The sequence below is a fragment of the Saccostrea echinata genome, unplaced genomic scaffold, assembly GCF_033153115.1.
Source record: "Saccostrea echinata isolate AGI-Se365-2 ecotype Australia unplaced genomic scaffold, CSIRO_AGI_Sech_v1 ptg000051l, whole genome shotgun sequence".
Taxonomy (NCBI): domain Eukaryota; kingdom Metazoa; phylum Mollusca; class Bivalvia; order Ostreida; family Ostreidae; genus Saccostrea; species Saccostrea echinata.
The window spans coordinates 4,005,584-4,031,325 of record NW_026889800.1 but is presented as its reverse complement, the minus strand read 5'-3'; the positions used below and the strand labels follow the sequence as shown (position 1 = coordinate 4,031,325).

Sequence of the window (25,742 nt, the reverse complement as noted above, 5' to 3'; positions counted from 1 at the left end):
CGAGGAAGCTCAGCATAATGCAGTAAACAAAAAAATTGAATCGTGTATATCTTAGACATTTCAAATGGCTAAGCTAACAATAATATAAGTAACAAGTTCATTATGTAAAAATGATGATAAAAAAACTAATTGAAACATTTTATCTTTTACAGATTTTGACACTGATTGGAAGCAGTCGACTGAAGAACTTGAGGTCAACATCAGAGTTGACTTCCTCAGTATGGGGGTCAAGGAGCCGGATGACATCGACGTGACGTTTAGTGATAATGACGTTGTCATAGGATTTCCAAGTATGCATTTGTATTCTAAATTCAATGAATATACATGTAATTTCACCAGTATTTAATAAGATTTCAAAAGTTATTTAATGTGTAGAAATGATTACTTTTGGATATAGACAAAAATTGACAAATGTATTTTATTTAATAGATACCTTGTTGTTACTGTAGAAGAAATATCCTGATCATACCTGAGATGTTCATATTTGAATCACTTGTCTGTCATTAATTTTGTTTTCAAAATGGACAGTTGAGAATTTTTGTAGTATACATGGTATAAGCACATTCACCCTCACCACCTAGTCATTTCCATCCTAAAGTGATTTTGGGTGAACTTATCATTAACTTAGTTCCCCAAATGGCATCCTGGTGACAAGTTTGGATTCTCAATTATATGACATACATTAAAACTTAGAAAAGCGAAAATTCATTGAATGAAATTCATTGCAATTCTAGACATTCTTCCAATAATGGAAGACGCCCTTTAATATTCCTGAAATGTCTGGTTACTGTTTCCATTTTATTATACAAGAGGTTACATCTGATTAAAAAATCATGTGAGCCTTTCTACCACAAATGAAGAAATGTCCGTCTTCACAACCTAAGAAAAATTGCAAAGAAAATCAGAAGACGTTATAGTCTTGGAACAAGGGTTTCCCTGGCCTCTGGTTTATGAGGACAGAATTATCTTTTTGCTTTTGGGGGGAGGGGGTTAAAAATGGTCAACAACATTCCGAATTGACTCCATCAAAAAACATGAATTCAGAATGCCACAGAATAGCTCACTGTTACTGAATCCAATAAATCAAACAAAATAGGAAATTATTGAAATGTCAAACAAATAGAACGGATATTTTAAGTAGAAACACAAGTTATACATGTAATTAATAGGGTTACCTTCCCATTAATTTTCTTTATCCTTTTCTGAAAATGATATTAAGGAAATAAATATCTCTATGAAATTGAAAGTACTTGTACATTTGAAAGTTCTTTTTGTTTGGGCAAACTGAAATCAATTCATGCGACCTGAGATCAGTACCTAGGTTGCCCAAATGATAAGACTAGATTATGATGAGTGCTGAATGCTGCCTAGTAATGTGTGGGGCAAAAAATAAAACTAAAAATGAAAAAATGTGGATGAAAAACATTCTCAAATCTTGATTTCATGTAATAGGAGCAACATGCATATAATCTAGGGATGGGTATCGCCTAAAATTTCGTATAGTAATATATCACCATATTTTCCCAGAATATCATGATAATATTGTGATATTTTTACACATAATTTTTACAACAAATTCCAATGAATTTCCGTAATATTTCTTACAAAGTTGCTATAAAAACATAGCTTCACTTTTTAAATTTTTATCTTTATAATATAAGCATGTTTGGATGCCATTGTTTACCTTTTTCAACATTCTTTACACTCCCTGTAATTGTTTAATAGTTTGAACAATTATATGAATAATTTCTGGAATTTATAATTATGTACCAAATACCAGTATAGTCTACATATCACGATACGTATCACGAAATAAAAAATCATGATATACCGGTATACGAATAAAATTGCGCATCCCTATATAATCTACAATACATAAAGATCTAGAAATTACCCTTATCTATACTGTAAACCAAAGTTCTTTTATTCGTGTCCTCTTTTATTTGCGATTCATCAGTTTGAAATCAATCCGTGATGATTAATTTTGGCGACTGAGGAAACATTCTCTATAAATACAAAGCAAAATGAATTGTTCACGGCGATTAATATTTGCGAGTTTAAGTATGTTGTGAAACTCGCGGATATTTCTCGCACACGAATTAAAGTTGGATTACAGTATATCCAATTTGTTGAACACAGCTCATTGACATCAGTATGCCTAAGCCTTTATGGAGCCTCCATTACTTTTTAAAGGATGAATAGGCACTTTGACATTTCTCCTTACATCATATGTTAAAATTATATACCGTAAATACCTCTTGTGAATATTTGTGAATACTTCAATGAAAATTACATCTATTGTGAGTTTTGTATAGATTATGGAAAGAGAAGTTGAGAACTTAATTATAAATTTATTGTGAGTTTGTATTTAGATTATGGAATGAGAACTTAATTATAACTATTAGGTGGGAAGAAATGGACTTGTGACTTTTGTCATCCTGTGCTAGGAGAAAAGTGTAAAGTTCAAATTAAAAAACACAAGGTCATCCTCAAGGTTAAAAAGAAAGAACCAGGCATTTGGAAAGATTTAATGGTAAGTCGTTAAAATGAGACAGCCATCTGGATGTTTACATTCTAGAGATAAGTGTATATTCATTATATTATTGCAGAATGAATTAAATGTTCAAGTTTAATTAACAAAATTTTGATATAATTGTCATTAAATTTAAATTGGATAGAAATGTGTTCAGTTCATGAGTTGTTTGATTGAAAGTGGTATACAAGGATTTCAAAGGAAAGATCATTTTATGAAATTTTTTATAATAAGTCAGGATACTGTTTATTTTTTCATATACCACAGTTCTATAGCTTTATTAGAAATTTTAAAGCTACACTATCATGTTGCAGTATGACTAGGTCTTGTTTTCTCATACACCTTTACAACTTAATAGAAACATTGTTCTCTATGATACTTGTTGTGTATCATGTTTATGCATCATTCATTTTGATTAAATTTGTAAATTACAAATATGATTAAGTTTTAATCATTTCTCTCTTTTTTTTTCCCCCTGCTTATACAAAGTAGAAAATTGAAAATCTTCATTCTACCTAACAAAATATTGCCATTTTAAAACTGCAATGATTATTACACATGTAGATAAACAGAGATCCCCAAGGGTAAAAACAAAGATTTATGATAAAGTTTTACCTTTTTGTTAACAGGCCTCTCCTGTGGAAGCTGCTAAGTCTGACTTCAGTTGTGATTCACCGGATTCACCTTTGAGTTCCCCCTCAGGGTCCTCAGAAATGTTTGACCCCCTACGCAGTGTGACCTCTATGTCTGTTAATTCTCAGACAGAGGACACAGACAGTGGGGTTCAAACAGGGGACAAAGAAGGAGATAAAGACGGTAAAATTTTATTTTTTTAAAGCTTTTATTTCCTTAAAATTTGTGTATCAAAACTTTATTGAAAAAAAAAATCAAAGTAGACATAATGTATAAAATTATCTTCCTCAGAGATACATGTAAGAGTATTTTTCAATTTTTATTTCTAATGCATGATCTAAAATATTTTTAATGGAAAACATTCTCTTCGATTCTTATATACAAGTAAAACCCTTTAGTGAACTTGGTCCCCAGATATATGGACCTTAGAAAACACATACTGAACAAGCTATATACCAAATTAAAAGGCTGCATTTAATCATTTTAACTTTTATCATTATTTCTCTTTTTTTTGTAAAACTTAATTAGGAATTATTTACCTATATCAATAGAAAATAATAATTACATTGTTATAGTACATGTTAAGGAAGCTCTAAACACTAATGAAAAATGCTTTTTGGACTTTGAGAAAAATATATCATATAAAGGTGAACATATTCAGTGTATCTAGTTCATTTTCAACATAGGGTGCCTGCCCTATTTCTGCAGAAAAAATGTTCAAAGACAGTGAACTATCTGTGAACAGAAATCACTGTTGTTGTTTACTTGCATCGGAAAAATTAATGGAAATAATGTATTCAATTACTTAATCTTGATCTAACATAACATTAAGAATACTTTAATTCATAAGAAATTGTGTCATTAACTGTAGATTCCCATTTATTCTTTTTTTCTTCTAAGGGCAGATCACTCTAACTCAATTAAACTACCCTTAGGCTACAAATAGAACTCTTTAGTGTACAGTGTTTAGAGCTTCCTTAAGAAAAAAAGATGTTTAATGGAATTATAATTATTTGTTTCGGACATATTTATTTAAATATTTTAAATGCACAATTAAGGCCAATCTTTAAAGTAATGTTTGTTTGCCCTCTGCCGACTCAGGATTAAAAAAATTAGGTCCGTAGGTAGGTGGGAAAATTATTTTTTGCAGAAATTTTCAACATCATTGCCAATTTTTTAAAAATAAAATAGCTGTTGATGGAATGTAAAAGTTCTGGAATGAATAAAATAAATAATTGTTTTCTGAAGGTTAAACATTTTTTTAAGTTGGGCCATTTTTAGCCAGTTGGTCGGGAGAGGGCAAACAAACAACTTTTTAATGATGGCCTTAGAAAACTCAAAATAGTAAATTTTAATGTTTTTTAGCTCACCTGAGCCAAAGGCTCAAGTGAGCTTTTCTGATCAAAATTTGTCCGTTGTCTGTCGTCGTCGTTGTCGTAAACTTTTCACATTTTCATCTTCTTCTCAAGAACCACTGGGCCAAATTCAACCAAACTTGCCACAAAGCATCCTTGGGTAAAGGGGATTCAAGTTTGTTCAAATGAAGGGCCACGCCCTCTTTCAAGGGGAGATAATTAGGAATTAGTGAAAAAATAATGGCATCATTTAAAAATCTTCTTCTCAAGAACCACTGGGCCAGGAAAGATGAAACTTATGTGGAAACATCCTCAGGTAGTGTAGATTCAAGTTTGTTCAAATCATGACCCCTGGGGGTAGGGTGGGGCCACAATGGGGGATCCAAGTTTTACATAGAAATATATAGGAAAATATCTTTCAAAATCTTCTTCTTAAGAACAGTAAAGCCAAGATTGGTCATATTTATATGGAAGCATCCTCAGGTAGTGTAGATTCAAGTTTGTTCAAATCATGACCCCCTGGGGTAGGGTTGCGCCACAATGGGGGATCCAAGTTTTACATAGAAATATATAGGAAAATATCTTTCAAAATCTTCCTCTTAAGAACAGCAAAGCCATGATTGGTCATATTTATATGGAAGTGTAGATTCAAGTTTGTTCAAATCATGACCCCCGGGGGAAGGGTGGGGCCACAATTGGGGATCCAAGTTTTACATAGAAATATATAGGAAAATATCTTCTTCTTAAAAATCTTCTTCTTAAGAACAGTAAAGTCAAGATTGGTCATATTTATATGGAAGCATGCTCAGGTAGTGTAGATTCAAGTTTGTTCAAATCATGACCCCCAGGGGTAGGGTTGCGCCACAATGGGGGATCCAAGTTTTACATAGAAATATATAGGAAAATATCTTTCAAAATCTTCCTCTTAAGAACAGCAAAGCCATGATTGGTCATATTTTTAGCTCACCTGAGCCGAAGGCTCAAGTGAGCTTTTCTGATCACATTTTGTCTGTAGTCCGTCTGTCCGTCCGTCTGTCTGTAAACTTTTCACATTTTCGACTTCTTCTCAAGAACCACTGGGCCAATTTCAACCTTTAAAAATCTTCTTCTCAAGAACAGCAAAGCCGTGATGAGTCATATTTATATGGAAGCATCCTCAGGTAGTGTAGATTCAAGTTTGTTCAAATCATGACCCCCGGGGTGTAGGGCGGGGCCAAAATGGAGGATCAAAGTTTTACATAGAAATATATATGGGAAAATCTTTAAAAATCTTCTTCTCAAGAACAGCAAAGCCCTGATTGATCATATTTATGTGGAAGCATCCTCAGGTAGTGTAGATTCAAGTTTGTCCATATCATGACCCCCGGGGGTAGGGCGGGGCCACAGTGGAGGATCAAAGTTTTACATAGAAATACATTGGAAAAACCTTTAAAAATCTTCTTTTAAAGAACAGCAAAGCCCTAATTGGTCATATTTATATGGAAGCACCCTCAGGTAGTGTAGATTCAACTTTGTCCAAATCATGACCCCCGGGGGTAGGGCGGTGCCACAGTGAAGGATCAAAGTTTTACATAGAAATACATTGGAAAAACCTTTAAAAATCTTCTTCTCAGGAACAGCAAAGCCGTGATGAGTCATATTTATATGGAAGCATCCTCAGGTAGTGTAGATTCAAGTTTGTTCAAATCATGACCCCCAGGGGTAGGGTGGGGCCACAATGAGGGATCCAAGTTTTACATAGAAATATATAGGAAAATATCTCTAAAATCTTCTTCTTAAAAACAGTAAAGCCATGATTGGTCATATTTATATGGAAGCATCCTCAGATAGTGAAGATTCAAGTTTGTTCAAATCATTACCCAGGGGATAGGTTGGGGCCACAATGGGTTATCAAAGTTTACAGAGGAATATATAGGAAAAAGTCTTTTTCTCAAGAACAGAAAAGCCATGATTAGTCAAATTGATATGGAGGCATCTTTGGGTAGTGTAGAATGAAATTTGTTCAAATGAGGGCCCCCGGGGGTAGGGTGGGGCCAAAATGGGGGATCAAATTTTTACAAATGAATATATGGGAAAAAAAATCTGCTGCTCAAGAACAACAAAGCCATTTGTTATATTGATATGAAAGCATCATCAGGTAGTTTAAAATTCAACACCCCCCCCCCTTGTAAACTTTTCAATACTGTACTGATTTTTGCTTTTTTTCCTAGCCAATGTGCTCAGGTGAGCGATGTGGCCCATGGGCCTCTTGTTAGAATCTGTCTATGAGCTGAATCATGTGAAACATGATTATATTGAAAACTCAAAATAGTAAATTTTAATGTTTTTAGAACTTGTCTATGAGCTGAATTATGTGAAACACGATTATATTGAAAACTCAAAATAGTAAATTTTAATGTTTTTAGAACCAGTCTATGAGCTGAATCATGTGAAACACGATTATATTGAGAAGGTAAGAATGAAACATTAATACCAACACACTCAATGCAGAATTATAAATTGAATGTCATTTTTCGCATGCTCTTTGTATATTTCCAATTTAAGGTAAATACAAATGTATGAAATACTAAGTAATGTGTTGTTCTTTTGTTTGATGTGGAAAATCTTTCTGTAAAGATGTTTTCATGTCATATTTAAGATTTATTTCTTGACACAACCTTAATACATATGTCATTTTAACTCTTATATTAGGTAATAAAATCATTAAATGGTATCTGTACATATATATTACAGGTAGGAACTTTAATAAGATCCATGCTATAAGACATTTTTATGCATAGGCTTTATTCATTTTTTTTTTTTTTTTTTTTTTTTTTTTTTTTTTTGAGATTTTGTTTTCTTCAAATTTTCTACATCAGTCTTCAACAAATCCCGGGAGTCCGAAGCCCAGGACTTGGTAAAATTGGAAGCGGGCATTTGGAAATTGCATACTTACAAGCCCGAAGGGCATGTAAATTCTGAGGCCTAAGCCTCGATCATATTATCAAATTAAATAATACCAATAACATTAAATGTACTTAAAAGTCTGATTTTTCATCTAAAGTGGAGCACCAAATAAAATTTTAACGATAGTTTATTCTACCGCGATTTCTAAGGAACTCTTTTGCAAAGGAGACAAAAAAAAGTACACATGTTGAAAACAATACGTGACTTCCAAGGAACTCCTTTGCAAAGGAGACACAATAAGTGTACAGGTTGAAAACAATATTAATGGTGAGACAATAGATCGATAGAAATGGATATCGGATCATTTCCTTGGCACGAAAAGGCAGATAAGAATAAAATTACTTGATGAAATTCTGGGCATGTAAATATTTGTTCGGGCTAGCGTAATAAGTGGTTAAACCTGCCCGAAGGGCATGTACTGAAAAGAAGATTTAGCGAAGACTGCTACATGTACATGTATGTGCAGTACTTGCATATATTTTCAGTTATTATGATTTGAAGAAACTTTAACAGTATATGTGTGTCAGTGTACACATGGTACATGTATTTTCTCTCTTGCAGGACAACCTGTTTACGTTACATGTGTATGTTAAGGAAATGAAGAAAGACTATGTTAAAGTACTCTGTGAACCATGGAATCTGACTATCCAATTTCAGACATTGTAAGTGAAGACTAAAAAACAGTAATATGTCATTTCAATGTTTAAGAGTCCCCCCCCCCAAAAAAAAGCAAATGACATCTCTGTTGAATGTACACTTCATTAAGTTTTTAATTAAATGCATTATCTTTTACTTTACAAAGATGGAGCCACTCAAATGGAATTTTACTTACAATAAGCTGTCGATAAATTCAGATAAAATTTCTTGAGCAACATTTGCTTTACATATTTCGTGCAAAAGTCATTTTCTGTACTAGTATTTAAATAATAAATCGGAGTTAAATCAAGGAATTTAGAGTGATTTACGACATGTACCTTTTGTTTTTCAGAGATCAGAAGTTTTTACAGTTACACCCAGGAACAACTGATGAAACAACATTCATCTGGAAAGTCAACTTAAAGTAAATATCAATGTTCCTGTTACTGTAGTAATTAATGATGCATACAAGTACCATGGTCTGTTGAACATTATCAGATAAAATAGGAATTCTAAAGGTGATCTTAGGAAAGAGTATTTTATAGAATACAGGTAATGTAAAAGAATAGGGCATTCATTTTAATTATTAAAATTTGGTAATTACAGTATAACAAGATATTTTGTTATTACATGTATGAATTCATGTATCAGCACTGTACAGACCATATAATGAAGTTAAGAAATGATTGAATGGTTACATTAATAGTTCATAATTGCGATGCTTTGATTATGCATATACATGTATGATGTTTAAAGACCTAGGTTCACTTTATGTATAAAATGGCCCTCTCTGTCATACATTTAAACAAGTAGATATGTAGTCACCAAGACTCAAATAATATTTAAAGCACTTTCAGCTAAAATTGGGAAATTTTGATTTTTCAGAAATTTCCAGGGCCAAAAGACCCCCCTAAGTGAACCTTGCTCTTTACACACTGTGCATATACATGAATAACTATATAATAGCAATCTTTTCTGAACAGAGGAGAGATTTTACCAGACAAGTGTGTACATCGGGTATCAGGAAGTATGCTAGAGGTCAAAATGTTTAAAATCAAGCAGGAACGATGGAGTTCACTAGAGCCGAGCCAACACAAAGGTTAGCACTAAGCAGTAAACCAAGCAAAAAAGGAGTTATTTAATAAAGAAAATATGTGGAAGTTTCATGAATTAAGAATTATACTGATACAAATTACATGTATATGCTGATGATTTTATTTAAATTTCTTCATGTGTAGGTATATGAACATGTTTTATGCAACTAGGGTACCATTTCAACAAAGCTTTGCTTTAATTTTTAGCAACAGCTTCCATCGAGTCTAGCACAGCAAGGTCTGATGGATGGATTTCTACAGGTCAAAATAAATCTCCCTCCACATCTACCATGACCACTAAGCCTGAATCACCCTCCACAGGACAGGTGGCATTTGACGAACTCGCAGAAGTGGGCGTGTCCAAGAAATCAGACGTTGAGGTGGACAACAAATCCTCAGAAATGGGAGCTACTGGTGTCAGTAAAGAGACCTACGTTCAGGTGAGATGAGCTGTCAGACCTCGTATGTACAGATGAGTGGTTGGGTATGTTCAAATTGTGTTTTGTACAAGAGAGGCAAGTTGTTTGTTCAAAACTCATGAGATATGTGTACTAAGTCTTGTAATTAGTTTGAATGTACAGATACAGTGTATTTCATACAGTGTGTTGCTATAAATTAAAGTGGAAATGTATCATGTAGAATGAATTTTTTTTGTATTTTTAGGTTCTTTAATTTAGACAATCACTGATGAAAGTTTGCAATGAAATTTAGTTTGTCATGATGACAATAAGAATTAGAAATACAGGATTCGACACTAACGTTAGTCCGTTAGTCTCAGGCTAATACATTTTCATTTGGACTAATAAAACCTCTTACTAATTAGTCCGAGCGGACCAATAAAAATTTCTGAAAAACAAGATGAATAAATTACCCATGTCCGATTCTCCACAACTTTTACTGGAAAACCTAGCACGTATTTTTAGATTTCTATCTTTTGGCGGGTAGTTACGCAATTCCGAGTCAACTCAGCGCTTTTCGACTGATCAATATGAAGTATAAGGTTTTAGCGATCATGATTTAGTATGACACTATAAAGAAAATTGTTGGACGTTTTGGATTTAATGTAAAGAGAAAAAAAAAGAGATCGGGAATACGATCGTACTTGCTGATTGCGACATTTCAACGAATCTGTGAGAAAATATATTTCACGTAAATGCTTTGTTTATTTCAAAAAAGTATAAAACGTATGTTAATTGTCACGTTAAATTAATGTTAAGAAACATTGATGTTTCTTCTTTTTTTTTTTTGACGGACTCATAAAATCGCGTGCGGACTAGTAAAAGTAAAGGAGCACTAGTCCGGCCGGACTAAAGCCTTAAAAAGTTAGTGTCGAACCCTGGAAATATTTACTTCTAATCATAATGCTTTATATCTGTAGATGATAGTATGCATACATTATTGTATTCCAGTTTTCCCTGTCTATTTTTAGAAGCCCACATGTAAAGTCTCACCAATGAACAAGAACTTAATGGATCAGTGTGTCCGGCCAGGAATGACAGGATTGGATAATCTGGGCAATACATGCTTCATGAACAGCGTACTGCAGGCATTATCCAACACCACAGAGTTCAGAGATTTCTTTCTACGTAATAAACCATTTTTAGAATAGTATATAAATTTTATCTCAGAAATCAAAGACTGGGGAAGGGGGCATTTTATTTTGGTTTTTTAATCTTTGTCTGATAATTTTAATTTGCACAACAACTTTTGAACAATGGATAACTGATCCTGTATATGTGTATTTGTTTTACTATGTTCAAGGTTTAACACAGACATAGGTCAGAGACTATTTTGCTCACTAATAGTATTTTTTTGGTATTAAAATCATATTTTGACAGTACAGTCTGTATGAATTAACACACAAAGGCACCAGAATATAATATCCCACTTAATTATTACAACCATATCTTTAGGTTAAAGGATATTTTATTTAAATTTAAAATCATAACTATATTCTTGGTATTCAACAATGGAAATGAAAAAATAATCAGATAGAGAAGTCAAATAAAGAGGTAGTAAATAAATAAGCTTTTATTTCTGTTTTTAGAATCCAGATTTCAGAATGACATTAACACAGATAATCCCCTAGGAATGGGAGGCAAGCTAGCTGTCTCTTATGCTGTTCTACTTAAAATGCTGTGGTCAGGCACTCATTACTCTTATGCTCCCTCTAAACTGAAGGTATCATCTACCACAAACTATGCTGATTTGTGAAATCAAATTAAAGAACTCTGGTTGTTTAAAAGTAGATTTTAAAGATTTTCTGTATCAAAATTACTACTGTATTTATGTATTCAGTAATTTACCCAGATGTTTGATAGATTTTATAGTGCAGACTTATTACATATAATTTAGAATCGTTTTGAATATTCAACAGTGTGCGTTTTGAATATTCAACAGTGTGATACAGCATGTACTATATAATATCGTTCAATTTGTTTATAGAGTTTAATTGCACAGAAGGCTAGTCAGTTTAATGGATTTGCCCAGCATGATGCTCAGGAATTCATGGCATTCTTTCTGGATGGTCTCCATGAGGTGTGTTTGTTTAATTGGATGCACTATCTACTGAAATAACTTAAATAAGTAATCAGTGCAATGTACATGCATATGTAAATTGAATTTCTATGACAACAAAAAAATTTTTTTTATTTATTAAAAAAAGAAGGAGGTTGGCAAATGCAAAAAAATTTTTGCAGCTCAGGAAGGGTTTTCACACAACCCTTCCCCGCTTTTCAAAAGAAAATAAACATATGTAAGTAATATGAGACTTCAAGTAATATGATAAATTTTTATACAGGACCTAAACAGGATTAAGGATAAACCATATACAGAAACTGTAGACTCGGATGGAAGGCCAGATGAGGTTTGTATTTGTTATTGTAACTTTTGTTGAAGGTATTAACTTATCATTATTAAGTCATATTTTACTGTGAGACATTTGAGATATAATGAATAATTATGACTTTAAAAAATGTGCATATGAAAAATTTCCAAATGTCTTATGCAACACCTGTGCAATCCATTTCATTGAATTCCAATCTTTTATTTCATTCCCAATTTACTATTTTCCATTTTCTCTACACTGTGCTGTGTAATCTGACACCCTGCCCTGTCTGTTCTGACACAAAAATGTGTTCCAGTGTTAGATTAGATAGGTTTCACTGTATTTTTATTTTCAATTTGTTCATTGAAGTCAGTCATGATAATATCATTTTGAAATATGATGTTTTAGGTAGTAGCAGATGAAGCATGGGAAATGTACAAGAAAAGAAATGACTCCTTCATTGTGGATCTCTTTCAAGGGCAGTATAAATCAAAGCTGACCTGTCCTATCTGTGGAAAGGTCTGTGATATTCTTCTTCTTTTTTGTTTTATAGTCACAGCATTTCATTTCTTCAGTGTCTTTTGTTTAGTTGAACTGTATTCTGTTGAAAGAAACAACATAAGTCTTTATTTTTGTTGATGAACAGCTGAGTTGTAATACGTGTATTTTCCCATTATTTTCAGATCTCTATAACCTTTGACCCCTTTTTATACCTGTCACTTCCTCTTCCTAAGAAGAAGCGCTTGTTACCTGTGATATTTATGTGGAAGGATCCTTATAAGAAACCATTGCAGGTAAGATATACAGTATAACTTCAGTATCTCAAACAATGATGTCTCTAATACCATGGATATATCGAACTGATTTGGAAGTCCCAACCACTAAGTCTCTAAGTATTTTACCTTAGATATCTCGAATCATCAGATATCTTGAAGTTTTTTCTCGGTCCCATCTAGTTCAAGAGAATGAGATTTGACTGTATATTCATAGTGAGACTAGAATAGAACATGAATATCCAAACCACAAATTTCTCTAGTAGGAAGGAAATGGCAGTTGAATGTACTACTTAATTACATAAACCTATTTTCTTGTAATGCCACCTTAATATTAATATTTCAATAAATGCAATCAAACCTCATTATCTTGAACTTGATGGGGCCGAGAAAAAGCTTTGAGATATGTGAGGATTCAATATATTGAGAGTAAAATTTAATAAGAAGTAGGGGCTTCCAAATTATATATCCATGGTATTTGAGATATCAGTGTTCCAGATCCGGAAGTCAACTATAATTGTATTGTAGCTGGTTCTGAGGCTGCCTAAAGAATGTACTGCAGAAGTCCTGAAAGAAGAGGCCTCGAAAAAGACGGGAGTAAAACCATCAGCTGTAAGTTATCTATAAGTATTACGAAGTTATCTATATTAAAGTATTACATGTATGTGTGAAAGATGTATGATGTTCTTAAATTATGTTTGGAGACATACTGTTGAAATGAGTTTTAAGGTTTTCCTATATCTATTCTGAACATTTTAAATGCAGATGAGAGTATATGAAACATACAAAGGGAAGATCTACAAATTTTATGGGAAAGGGACCGATCTGAGTACAGTCCAATCAAATGACACAATATTAATGTAAGTGATAAGGTGTGTGAGGCAAATACATGTGTACTCCATGAATCAAGTAAGAGTCTAATTCTGCAAAATAAGTAAGGTGTCTATTGAATAAGTAATACCTCTGTTGTAAAATTGTATGACTGAGTGTATTTCAAAGACTGTTTATATTTTGAAAGGTTAATGAATTGATTTTCTGTTACAGATCGGAGGTTTTGACAGAAGACATAGCAGGAGAACCTGTCCATGAGATCTATGTCGTTCAAGTAAGCCATGCATATGGAATTAATTTTTCAAGGTTATGAAGTAAAAATAAATTTATGACGTAAATTCTGCAACATACTTTTAATATCTCAAAATTGTCTGACACTAACTCATTTGATAAATATGGTGAATTTAGAGCTCTTCATGAAAGGTTGTTATTACTTTGTATTAGATTTTCACCAAGTGGAAAAACTAAAAACCTGTTGATAATATTAACAATTTTTTTGTTTACAGAGAACAATAATGCCAAACCAGGTTCCTACGAGATGTTCTTCATGTCGTCGCCCATGCCCTGATGGCTCTAAACTAAAGAGGTGTACCAAATGTTTTAAAGTGGGATATTGTGACCAGTAAGTTTGATGTGACATCTAAGTGTACATGTACCTAGTGGGAAATGAAAAGATGAATACAGATTATATATTAAAGTACCACATACCAAGTACTTTTGGCACTCTGCAAAAGTTATTTTTATTTTACTTCTTTTTTTTGTCAGATCAAAAAAAATTCGCCAAAAAAATAAAGCAACATTTCTATAAATCATACAGTGTTATATTACAGGGTATTAGAATTGAAATTCTACCAAAATATAAAAACACCAATATTTCACCTCCTCTTTAAACAATATTTGCCAAACATTCCTGATGGCAAAATTACCCAGTATATGGTACTTAAAAAGAATTTTTTGTAAAGGCGTCAAATTCAAACTTTTCTACACAAGTAGAACCATTACCTAAAATCTGAACATTAGTCATGTTATCTTTGTAATTCTCTTGTCCAGTAAGATCAAAATCAGATTTTCGCCTGACTGTCTGCGAAATATGTTTATAATCTTGTATCATTGGATTTTATCGAAATTTTGTGAGGTTTTGGAATGCTAGGTTTGCTATACATGACATCTTACAAATAAATGAACAAGAAAATTTTTCGTATTTTTGCGGATGTACACACAGTGTTGTGTATAATGGGATGTCAATTTCACTTGGATAGCCTAGTCCAATAATCGTGGGCTTAAGTCGAGCAATAGTGGAGTACTCATTAAAAATGTTTTCTCATGTTAATTCAATTCATGTCCATTTCAGACGCCTTGTACACTTAATATACATGTATCAAGCTACAGTCACATACAGTACAACATGTATCACAATACAAGCATTTATTGAGTAGAAATACCTCTACTGCCTGCTTCTGAATTGAATTATTATTTATTATTATAAGAATTATTATTATATAATTTTTAGTTCACCTGCTTTATCATCGTAAATTTAGTAAATTATTAATTGCACATTTTTAACAAGAAAAAAAATAGTTAGCAATGGGCAAGACCAATGATAGCTGAGTACTCAAATACTCATTGACATCCTCAGTGTATAAATGTACATAACTATTGGGTGTAGTGAATGAAATCGGCTTAGTTATTATTTTGTGGACATTACAGTACCTGTCAGAAGAACCATTGGATGTTACATAAGAACCACTGTAACATGATCCCCGAGCCTGTAGGGTCTCCGTTCATCGTCAGCATTCCGGAATCCAGAGCCACCTTCTCACGCCTCAGTACACTAATGGAGGCCTATGCTAGGTACGTATTTCATGGAGAAGAGAAAAAGAATTCACTCTGCATGCTGGGAACGAAATACAATTCAGGTTTCCTGTATTTTTTATCCTGTTTATTGATTCTTTCTTTCTGAAGAAAATAGTTACATATGTTCTACCATTAGATAAGCAAAAAAAATAATTTTATTACATGTACTAGTATCTTGTATATTAATATGATGGATATCTTTCTTTGCCATATAGTGTGTAATGACCATGTAACAATTTTGATGAAATCTTTTAGTCACTGTTGAAATTAATTGTTGCAATTCATTCATTCAAGGTACTCGGTTGATGTATTCCAGCCCCCAGTCAAGACAGAGCACAAGATCCATTCCTCGGGCATGAGCAGTAGTAGTAGCCAATCAAGTGGAAGTATCAACAGTCTGGATAGCCAATCATCTTGTAGCAGTTCCTGTACAATCACAGCAGAACAGGGACCCTCCGAGGATAAGGTGGATTTTTTCATCGGTGATACAAATCTAGTGAGATGCTAATACAGATAGACGTAGCATTCAGATTGTGTTATGTTTGTTGTTTGATTCTCATTTGTTTATTATTACAGACGGTTTTTTTTTTTTTTCTTGAAAATAGGATAAAAAAATTTCTAAATTTAATTTGTACATGTTTGTGTGAGAGATTTATTTTTATATGGAAGATTTATTTTTTAGTGGATTAGATTTTTGTAGAATATTACTGAAAAAGGTACCTAACATAGATTTTTTTTGAATTTTTCCATTCCCTGTTGAATTCAATTGCAAGTAATAAACCTAGAATAATTTTGCTTGAAAATGGCATGTCTATAGGTGAAAAAATGCATAGAATATGTAAAATTAGAAATACATATTTTGGATAAAAAATATGAATCACTTTTCTCACGAAAGAAATAAATGGTACTTAATTCTGGCAATATATAAGATTAAATATAAAATATAGATTTTACTAATATTTTATGTTCTGAACTAATGGTGAAATAGTTTTCACTACAGTGAGCAGCCATGAATTTTGATATTTACTGATTTCTGATTTTGCAACAGTCACACTTATTTATTTCTGTTTTACTTGCTGAGTGAAATGAACGTATGTTTCAGTCTTTGGACCTCAGTGAGGCTAATATGAGTACCGATAACAGTTACTCCAGTCTACAGATGGGTAACGTGAGTGATGGATCCTCCACTAGTATCGGAGCCAAGGCTGGTAGTATCTCCTCCCTGGATTCAGCTGGTAGTGGGAGTGGATCTCAGTCCTCTCCCGTATCAGGGGACGTGGATCTAAGCAGTGACCTGAGGGAGAGTCCAGAGGAGGAGGACCAGGGGAATTTACCAGAGTCAGCCTCCTTCAAGACCCCCAATCTACCAGAGTTTTCCTCTTTTAAGATGCCTAAAACGTAAGTATTATGTGTACCGGTAGATGGTTTATTTTTCCCTGTAAACTAAGATACACAACCATGTAAGTGCTGGGATTGAATGCTTGCTGAATATGTATTTACAGCTTAAATTCTTTGAATATCATGAAAAGAAAATATCTTTTTATTCAATGATTTAAAACACCCATCAGATAATGATTTGAATTCATAAAAAAATCAAAATTTGGAATTACTTGTGTTTTATAACAGCAAGATTTGGAATGTTTTGCAGCCACGAACAAGATCAATTTGGAAAATCCTCTTCTGACAATGAACCTGAATTAGAAAAGACCAAAACTGTTCCCACCAAGCAAGTGTTAGGCATCAAGTCAGACGAGATGGAGAGAGCAAAGCCCTTGTTTTACATGAAACCTGTCAATCAAGATGGGGTGGGGATCCGAGGACCTGAGGGGGAGAGGCTGGAGGACCTAGGTAAGGAATCAGTCTCAGTGTTGACCGAAAGAGGAGCATTAGTTAAATAAAGTAGATTTCTGATATATTGACTAGACCACAGTTATATACCCTCCTTATATGTAGTATTACAGTAGTTAAAGTAGTTACTTAAGAAATGAGTCAAATTTGTGATAATTCATGGGGACATGAACAATATCTGCATATTTCATGAAGTGTGTTGATGCTCTTGATAAATTTGCAGGTGTAAAACATTGTAGTTCATGTACCTCATGAATTTTCAAAAATTAAATTCATAACTTATATTTACATTATTTACATATTAATTAAATATGATGACTTGCCACAAATTATGTCATTCAACTATCAATATTTATATTTTTTAAATTTCTTTGTCCAAGATAAAGCTACAAATAGTAAAAATACTTGATTTCTACATAAAGCTACTGGTTCATCGAATGACGTGGTTAAAAAAATCATGTGCGGGGCTGGACAGAGAGAGACATAAGCAGGCGGGGCTAATAGCACGTGAATTTATGGAATCAAGAGCATGTAACTATAAGGAATGACTGTCAGATTTTTTGGTTTTATGTTGATGATCAAACAATTGGCTTGCATGATAATTTTATGTATGAACGCCTTCGGCATTTATGCAAATTATCATGCAAGTCAATCGCTTGATCACATCATGAAACCAAAAAATTAGACAGCTATTCCTTAATTTTTGAAACAACACTGTTTGCACCATAGTTTAATGTCAAGTGTGGTATGATGATGTCACAATGGAGGTGTTCATGCTCATCCATGGTAGTTCATCAGAAAATGAACCCTTCTCTAATTTGCAAAGAATCTTAGGGGGAAATATTTGGTAAATACAGAGATATAATCTTATTAGTCCCCTACTGGTGAAACCGGAGGGGACTATAGGTTTCCTCTGAGTCTGTCCGTCTGTCTGTCCCTCTGTCAGTCTGTCCCACTTGGTTTTCCGCACTTTTTTCCTAAATGCTTGCAGATATTGAGCTGTTTTTTTGGTATGTGAGTGTATCTTGATGAGTTACAGATCAAGTTTGCATTTCGTTCCGCTTCATTGATTTTTGACGGAATTACTGCCTTTTCAATTTTTACGGGTTTTCCGCAATTTTCTTCTAAACGCTTGTAGATATTGAGCTGATTTTTGGTATGTGGCTTTACCTTGATTAGTTATAGATCATGTTTGCATTTCGTCCCGCTTCATTAATTTTTGACGGAATTTTGGCATTTTCAATTCTTAACAGGAACGGAACCAGATTACACTTGCCGGTAGGGGACTAGTATTGCTAATGCAATACTCTCAGAATGCTTGTTTATAATTACAGGAGATGAACCTCTTGATCTTACATATAAGCAATTTCTCTCTATTGACTGGAAAAATCATGAGAAATTTGATCCTTATGTATTGGTACAAACCAAAGATATGGTGAGTATTATTCAGACCGAAAGGAATAAAAATAATACGCCAACATGAAGTTAATAATAACAGAAACATATCTATAAAGTTAACACTCATCTGATTCCTATAATAAGTAAAATAATTTCTCTTTTTTATTCTCAGGAGTATGAAGAAGATCCAAGCAACTCTTCTCCATATAATGAAGGTACGTGTTTTAAATTTGAGATCTAGAAGGTTCTTAGATACCCAAATCTATTGAATACTGTATACATGTACACATACAGGTGTATCTAAAAGTTATGAAAGTAAACAAAGGGACCAAGGGGTACAGCACTCACTTGAATAATATCCCTCTCCCTGACAAATATCTAGATGAATAAAACTCCTTCGTCTTGAAATCTATGGTTTCAAAAATATAAAATCATGGTATAATGACCAAGTCTATATCAGGTTTGTAAATTGTAGTCTTTTTGTGTTTTAAGAAGTCTTTCGTATTTCTGATAAAAATTTTGCAGTATCATCCCATCCAAAACAAAGGGCTATGACTTGTCAAAAGAAATGAAAATATGCTAGGAGGATGCTTAAAAATTAATAAGAGAAATGGAAGATACTGAATATCCATTTGTAGATTTTAAAAGAATCGTTTCTATAAACTAGTATATTAAACCTTGGCCCCTTATTGTGGCCTGTCCATTGCCCCAGATCTAAAAATAAAACAGGCTTAAATTTTTGAAGTAGGGATACATGTACTACTTTCAAAATTAGATTTCTTAAAGATTGTCATTATTTACAATTGTATTTCTATTGCAGGGATTTATCAATGCTAAAATATTTTTAAAGTAGATATTAACCATATTCAGGTTTCCCCCATATTTTAAAATGTTTGGTACAATTTATTTATCGCATGCTTTTTCACTACAAACTAAAGAACATTTTATAATATCATGAAATTTGTCTTTGTAATTTCAGATACAGGAAACATTAATATCCAGCAGTGTATGGACCTGTTTACAGAACCAGAGATTCTGAGTCCAGAGGAAGCCTGGTAAGCTGATATCCAAATACAGTAGAATTTCAGTATCTCAAACATTGATATCTCGAATACTTTGGATATGTCAAAGTCCCAACAACTTATTCTTTAAGTATTTTGCCTCTGATACAGTATTGTGCCATATATTTATGAACAAACGTACAAATAGTGTCATGATTTTGAAAGAATCATAAAAAAATACAAAGTTTTTCGCAATTACACAATCTTACCATGCATGTGTCTTACCTCTATAAATAGCTAAGAATTTCCACTATCGATCTATGACGTCATTTGTTAAATATGACGTCACCTTAAAACGAAAAGGTCTCGTGAATGTAAACATGGGGAAAGGCAAAGAATTTTCTACACCCGTGAAACAAATGATTGTTGACAAATATCTGTCAGGACAAAAATATGCAACTATTGGCCGTGAATTGAACATTCCTCGGAACAGTGTGTATTCAATTGTACAGCGCTATTTAGCTAGAGGTTCGGTGGAAAGGGCCCCAAGAAGTGCCAGAAAACGAAAAATGGACGACCGTGAAACTAGGAAACTTTTAAGAGTCGTAAAAACTAAATGTACTGTTCCGTTAGCTGGTATTACGGATATTATCAATCAGGGTAGGCATTCTCCTGTTTCACAGTAGGAACAGTCAAGAGACGATTGTATGAAAATAATTTTCATAGGAGGATTGTAAGAAAGAAGATCCGTATTCGCAACGAGAACAGCAAAAAACGTGTGGCATGGGCAAGAGGAAAGAGATTGTGGAGAGTTGAAGGAGAATGGGATAGAGTGATATTTACAGATGAATGTAAGGTAGTAATAGGAGAAAGCAACCGTGTGTAGGTCTGGAGACGACCGGGTGAAGATTGGATGTCTGAGTGTTTATGCCCTGGTCCGCCGGTCAGAGTAAGTTTGATGATCTGGGCATGCATAACATGGAATGGTGTGGGGACAATATGTTTCGTAGATGGTAATATCAATGCACAAAAATACATAGACATACTTGATTCAGAACTTTGGCCCGTTGTAGCTCGGTATTTTCCAACAAACAATTTTATTTTTCACAGATGACAATGCGCCCGTTCATCGGGCCCGGGTTGTTACTGAATTTAAGCAGAGAAATGCCATCAACTCGATGACATGGCCAGCACAATCCCCTGATTGTAATATTATAGAAAACTGTTGGTTATTATTAAAAAATAAATTGAAGCAACGAATTTTAAATATAAGCAATGCTGCCGACCTCGAACTTGAAATCCGCCATATTTGGACAGCCATCCCAACAACATACATACAAAACTTGTATCGTTCAATTCCTAGATGCCTGCTTAAAGTAGTCAGTGCCAAGGGCAATATTACAAAATATTAAGGTAAGTTTTATTATTTATTATCAAAATTTAGTGTATTATACATGGCTATAACATTCCCTATAACTCATCTGTTTACGTCCGTTTATGTGACATCGCCGACGTTTGTTCATAATTATATGGCACAATACTGTATCTTGAATCCTCGGATGTCTTGAGAATTTTTCTCAGTCCAGTTGAGTTTGACTGTACTGTAAATGTATTACATTTTGCTGTGTATTCTTGTTAGTGCCTTTGGCGGAAAGAAACGTCTGCTAATTCAAGTACAGCGCTAAATGTCTTGCAAATATGTACATAGATAAGAAAATTTGGAAATGTGCTAAATCAAATCTTCGCTAACTTGTTCAATAATCAATTTCCACCAAAAATTGTACACTCTTGATATAATACATTTACAGTATATTATATAAATTGATATCCAAATGTATTATATAAACTGATATCCAAGTGTCTTATATAAACTGATATTCAATTTTATTATAATAAGCTACATGTATATCCCACAAGGTGATGCTTTACTGTGGGATTTCCCCTAAACAGGACCAAATAATGTCCAAAAATTGTTACGCAGTATGTTAGAGATAAAGTTGAGTACCATATATATTTTTAAGTAATTAGATTTTATTTTAATGTATTGTCAGTCTTGTCTATTAAGAAATGGACAACTGATTCTAAACTGGTTGAAAAGTGAATTGTTTTAATGTACATGTAGAAGACGGTTATAAAACCAATATTGTGCCTTGATTTATGTTGCCTCATTATGGGATATATCTGATGAATTGTGTTATTATAACTAGGTACTGTCCTTCCTGCAAGGAGCATCGAGAGGCCACAAAACAAATGTCTATCTGGCGCCTCCCACATACACTCATCATACAGTTAAAGAGGTTCTCCTTCAGAAACTTTATCTGGAGGGACAAGATTGATAAAATGGTGGAGTTCCCAGTCAGGTATAAGGAATTAAATAGATATTAAAGCAAGCTGACATTCTCTTCCAAAAGCATTATCTCCATCAGAATTTATTACTGTGCGATTCAATGCTATTTCAGTGGACTGTGTATTCAGAACAAGTTATATGATGATTTGTATTTCATTTATCCATAAACAGGGGTTTGGACCTTTCTCCATACACAAAGGTAGGGGGAGACAAATCTCCCCCTGTATATGACCTGTATGCAGTGGTTAATCATTATGGTGGGATCCTAGGTGGACATTACACCTCATTTGTAAGGACACCTGATCCCATTGATCCAACCAAAAATGAACTGGGTCAGTATATATTTTTTCATGCTTTTGCTGAGGACATAACCATGAATATTTTTATCATTGACAATAGAGTATAATGTGGATGACAATTGATTTATAGATTGGAGATTGTGCGATGACAGTCGAGTAACCTTCATTGGTGGAGAGAAAAATGTGGTGGTCCGGGGAGCTTATCTTCTCTTCTACAGGAAAAGAGAGCCCCTGGAATCACTCATGCTTATCTCCCCTAACCCTGAACTGGAGGAAGGGGACCAAAATGGGAATGCAAACTTCACCTCACTTGGAACTAAATCAGATGATAATGAGGCTGAGAAAGAACCTTGTTACATGAAGGATGAGAATCTCATTGATGATGAGGTCGTGACCTCCAATCTTGACAATACAGAACCGGATGACTTTGGTGAAGGGTCAGGGGTCGATAACCTGCCTTATCTACCTTTACTGACAGATCATCGATACCAGAGGATGTACGGGGTGTCAGGGGAGGATGAAGTGGATAAGGATTCTGGATACAGCCAGAGCAGGTCAAGTCCCACGGATGACCTCGGATATACTGACATGGAGGCAGTAGATTGACCTTATCTTGTAAATAAGCCAAAGGTCAATTTCTTTTGTAAGTGATTCTGATGTTTTTACCTTTTTGGTTTTTTTCCTGTGTATCTGTCTGTAATGAAATTTACATGACTGAGTGTAATAATTAATGTACATGTAATTTATACCATTGTTTGAATATTAAATGGAGATGAATTGCCTATTGTTTTTCTTCTAATCAGATTGATTATTCAGGAGAAGTGATACTTTGTACAGAAATAGAAACAGTTTGCTTTCAATTTGTATAGGTTTGATCATTTTTTGTTTGTTTGTTTGTTGTTTTTTTTTAATAAACAGGTAAATGTTCATTAAGAACTTCATGATCATAACTGAAAACTGACCACTTATCTGAGATTGAAATATACTGTGTAGTAGTTTTAAAAAGAAAAAGAATTCTTTCCTTTCATCTTTAAATTATGTTTAATATTGTAAGTGTATTGGAAATATTCAGGTGTTACTATTTTTCATTTTTTTCAGCAATAGCAAGTTCTACATTGTTTTTACATCAATCGTGTTTGAATTAAGACTCCAGTGTATGTATTAATAAACTTACATTGTTTAAGTAGGCTGTAACAAGTAAATCTGTTAAATCTGTCATAAAATCATTACATTACAGAGAAGGACTTTGGATTCTTGATACTCATTTTGAAATATTTTTAGATAAAAAGCAGATATGTTAGTGAAAGAAATTCTTTTTTTTTGTTTGTTTGTTTTTGATGTGAAATGTAGAACATTTCAGAAATGTCCTGAAACTTTCATATTTTATAATTATCAGTCTCTCCTTTCATTTTTCTTTACATTATATCAGATATAGGTTTACTGACTTTCATTGTTAATATTGTGGCTTTCTTCCCTGGTCTTGGTGTACTTCTTCCACTTCCATATATAATTTTCACAGAGAAAAAAAAACAATATAAATGCATCTACAGGTCTGTAATTATTGTTCAGATTTTAACAATGTCTTTTATACTTAATTCCATGTAGATCATGGGCTGTTTTCTCTGCAGTGAGAAGGATGTTTGTGTAAGAGTTATCTCTCTTATTTAAAAACTGTGATCATTTTGTTCTAGTGCAACATTTTGTACATGTTGGGCATTATTTGTGTGTGTACATTGGAGATTCTTATGTGTTCTATTTAGTGATGATGTATATCACATTCAGTTAATGAAGCTTTTTTTTAATCAGGAAATTGACTTGTCTCCCTTTAAATGACAGGTACAGGAATAACACCTTGTCCATCTGTCTCCCAGTCCATCTATCTGTCTGTGCAATTGTGTCCTATCTATAGTTAAGAAACATTGGAATTTCTTACTTTTTTGGCTTAATGGGCTTGTCATGACCTTAAGCCAAGGTGATTTGGGCATATTCAAGGTCAATGGCAGAAAACAGTGTATAGTTTGTGTCTGGTGATTAAATTTAGAGAATCATTGACAGTTTGTTCTTTACAGAAAAATTATCTATGACCTGGAGGTTTCATGACCTTGACCCAAGGGTTCATAAAAATGTACAATTCCTGTCCTTGCCATATCTTGCAAAGAAGAAACAATTGAAACTTGCATAGAAATATAAAGATTGTGTTTCACCTGAAAGTGTTTTGTGACCTTGTCTCTGGATAATTTGGGTAAGATCAGGGTCACTTGTAGAAAAAAAATGTAAAATTTTGTAAAATCAAATCAATGACTGTAAGAGGGATGCTTCACCAATAATGAAGATTGCTTATGACCCGAGGGAAGATCATGACTGTTAATCATTTTGGCAAGTTTAAGATCACTGATAGAAAAACTGTTTGGGAAAATAAAACATTGGACATCCATGCTTGACACAAAGATAGCTTATTGCTTATGGATGTGTTGTAATTGTGAACCCATAGTCATTGGACAAGTTCAAGGTCACTGATAGGAAAATACCATGCAAAATAACAAACACTATTCCGTTTTGAAAACAAAGATAGAAATCCTGCTAATAATAATTTTAAAAATTGCAGCAAGAGGTAACTCACAGTTCCTCTAGTTTTCTACACACATTGTTGATTTCTAAGTCTATGAAAGATTTGTAAATGGAATACAAAATTTATGTTCTTTATATCAGTGCATCAATGTAAAGACACATTGTACAGATATGAAATATGTGTGAAATTATTTTAAAAGACAAATGTCGGTATGAATGCTTTTTATCAAATTTTTCCAAAATGTGATGTCTTCAACACATTGATTAAAAATTTTCTAAGTAGACCAAGCTATACTTTAGATTTATTGTTAGTAAAAGTTGGAATATATGATAAAATAATCACTGTGTGAATGAATTTTATGTACAGTGGGTCTTTCAAGAATTCAGATTTTCTTGGTTATCTGGAATAAATATTATTAAAATCTATATAGAACAAATGTTTCTAGTCCATTTTACAAATATGTGTGCAAACCGTAGTGTAAACTTGGAGAGATATTTTAGACGAGAAACCTTTCATTTCGACAGTATTTGTATTTGTGTGTTTTGTAGATGTGGACTTTTTTGAAGTTTGAACAAGATGTTAAGAGATAGGTCTATATTCCTCAATAGATAAACAAGAGAGATATTTGTGACATCAGGCTAATATTGACATCTTATGTTTTACGTACATTTTGATTTCTTTATTTTGTGACTTCTCTTATTATAATTGTAACACGTTACAGTGTTTTCTGAGTATGATTGTTTTTGTTGATAATTCTTAACAATTCTGTCAGAGTTTGTTATTTAAGAATAAACGTCT

The 25,742-nt window shown here is 33.3% G+C and overlaps 1 protein-coding gene across 2 annotated transcripts in view; it reads left to right on the top strand.

Annotated features, from left to right (window-relative positions):
- The window catches only part of LOC133203681 (ubiquitin carboxyl-terminal hydrolase 19-like), a 28,665-nt gene extending 2,923 nt beyond the window's left edge, over positions 1-25,742 (top strand). The window contains exons 2-29 of one of the 2 annotated variants that reach the window (XM_061339449.1): positions 153-290; positions 2,406-2,533; positions 3,163-3,349; positions 6,927-6,973; positions 8,029-8,129; positions 8,456-8,527; positions 9,087-9,202; positions 9,405-9,637; positions 10,627-10,783; positions 11,245-11,378; positions 11,643-11,735; positions 11,998-12,063; positions 12,433-12,543; positions 12,708-12,818; positions 13,326-13,409; positions 13,563-13,657; positions 13,842-13,902; positions 14,135-14,250; positions 15,336-15,479; positions 15,777-15,948; positions 16,585-16,880; positions 17,131-17,330; positions 18,665-18,765; positions 18,901-18,943; positions 19,708-19,783; positions 21,937-22,089; positions 22,248-22,408; positions 22,506-25,742. In XM_061339449.1, coding sequence (XP_061195433.1) covers positions 153-290; positions 2,406-2,533; positions 3,163-3,349; positions 6,927-6,973; positions 8,029-8,129; positions 8,456-8,527; positions 9,087-9,202; positions 9,405-9,637; positions 10,627-10,783; positions 11,245-11,378; positions 11,643-11,735; positions 11,998-12,063; positions 12,433-12,543; positions 12,708-12,818; positions 13,326-13,409; positions 13,563-13,657; positions 13,842-13,902; positions 14,135-14,250; positions 15,336-15,479; positions 15,777-15,948; positions 16,585-16,880; positions 17,131-17,330; positions 18,665-18,765; positions 18,901-18,943; positions 19,708-19,783; positions 21,937-22,089; positions 22,248-22,408; positions 22,506-22,981 — 3,872 coding nt within the window. In that variant the 3' untranslated portion in view covers positions 22,982-25,742. Of the gene's footprint in view, positions 1-152; positions 291-2,405; positions 2,534-3,162; positions 3,350-6,926; positions 6,974-8,028; positions 8,130-8,455; positions 8,528-9,086; positions 9,203-9,404; positions 9,638-10,626; positions 10,784-11,244; positions 11,379-11,642; positions 11,736-11,997; positions 12,064-12,432; positions 12,544-12,707; positions 12,819-13,325; positions 13,410-13,562; positions 13,658-13,841; positions 13,903-14,134; positions 14,251-15,335; positions 15,480-15,776; positions 15,979-16,584; positions 16,881-17,130; positions 17,331-18,664; positions 18,766-18,900; positions 18,944-19,707; positions 19,784-21,936; positions 22,090-22,247; positions 22,409-22,505 lie in introns of both variants that reach the window. The other variant, XM_061339448.1, reaches the window with a different exon arrangement.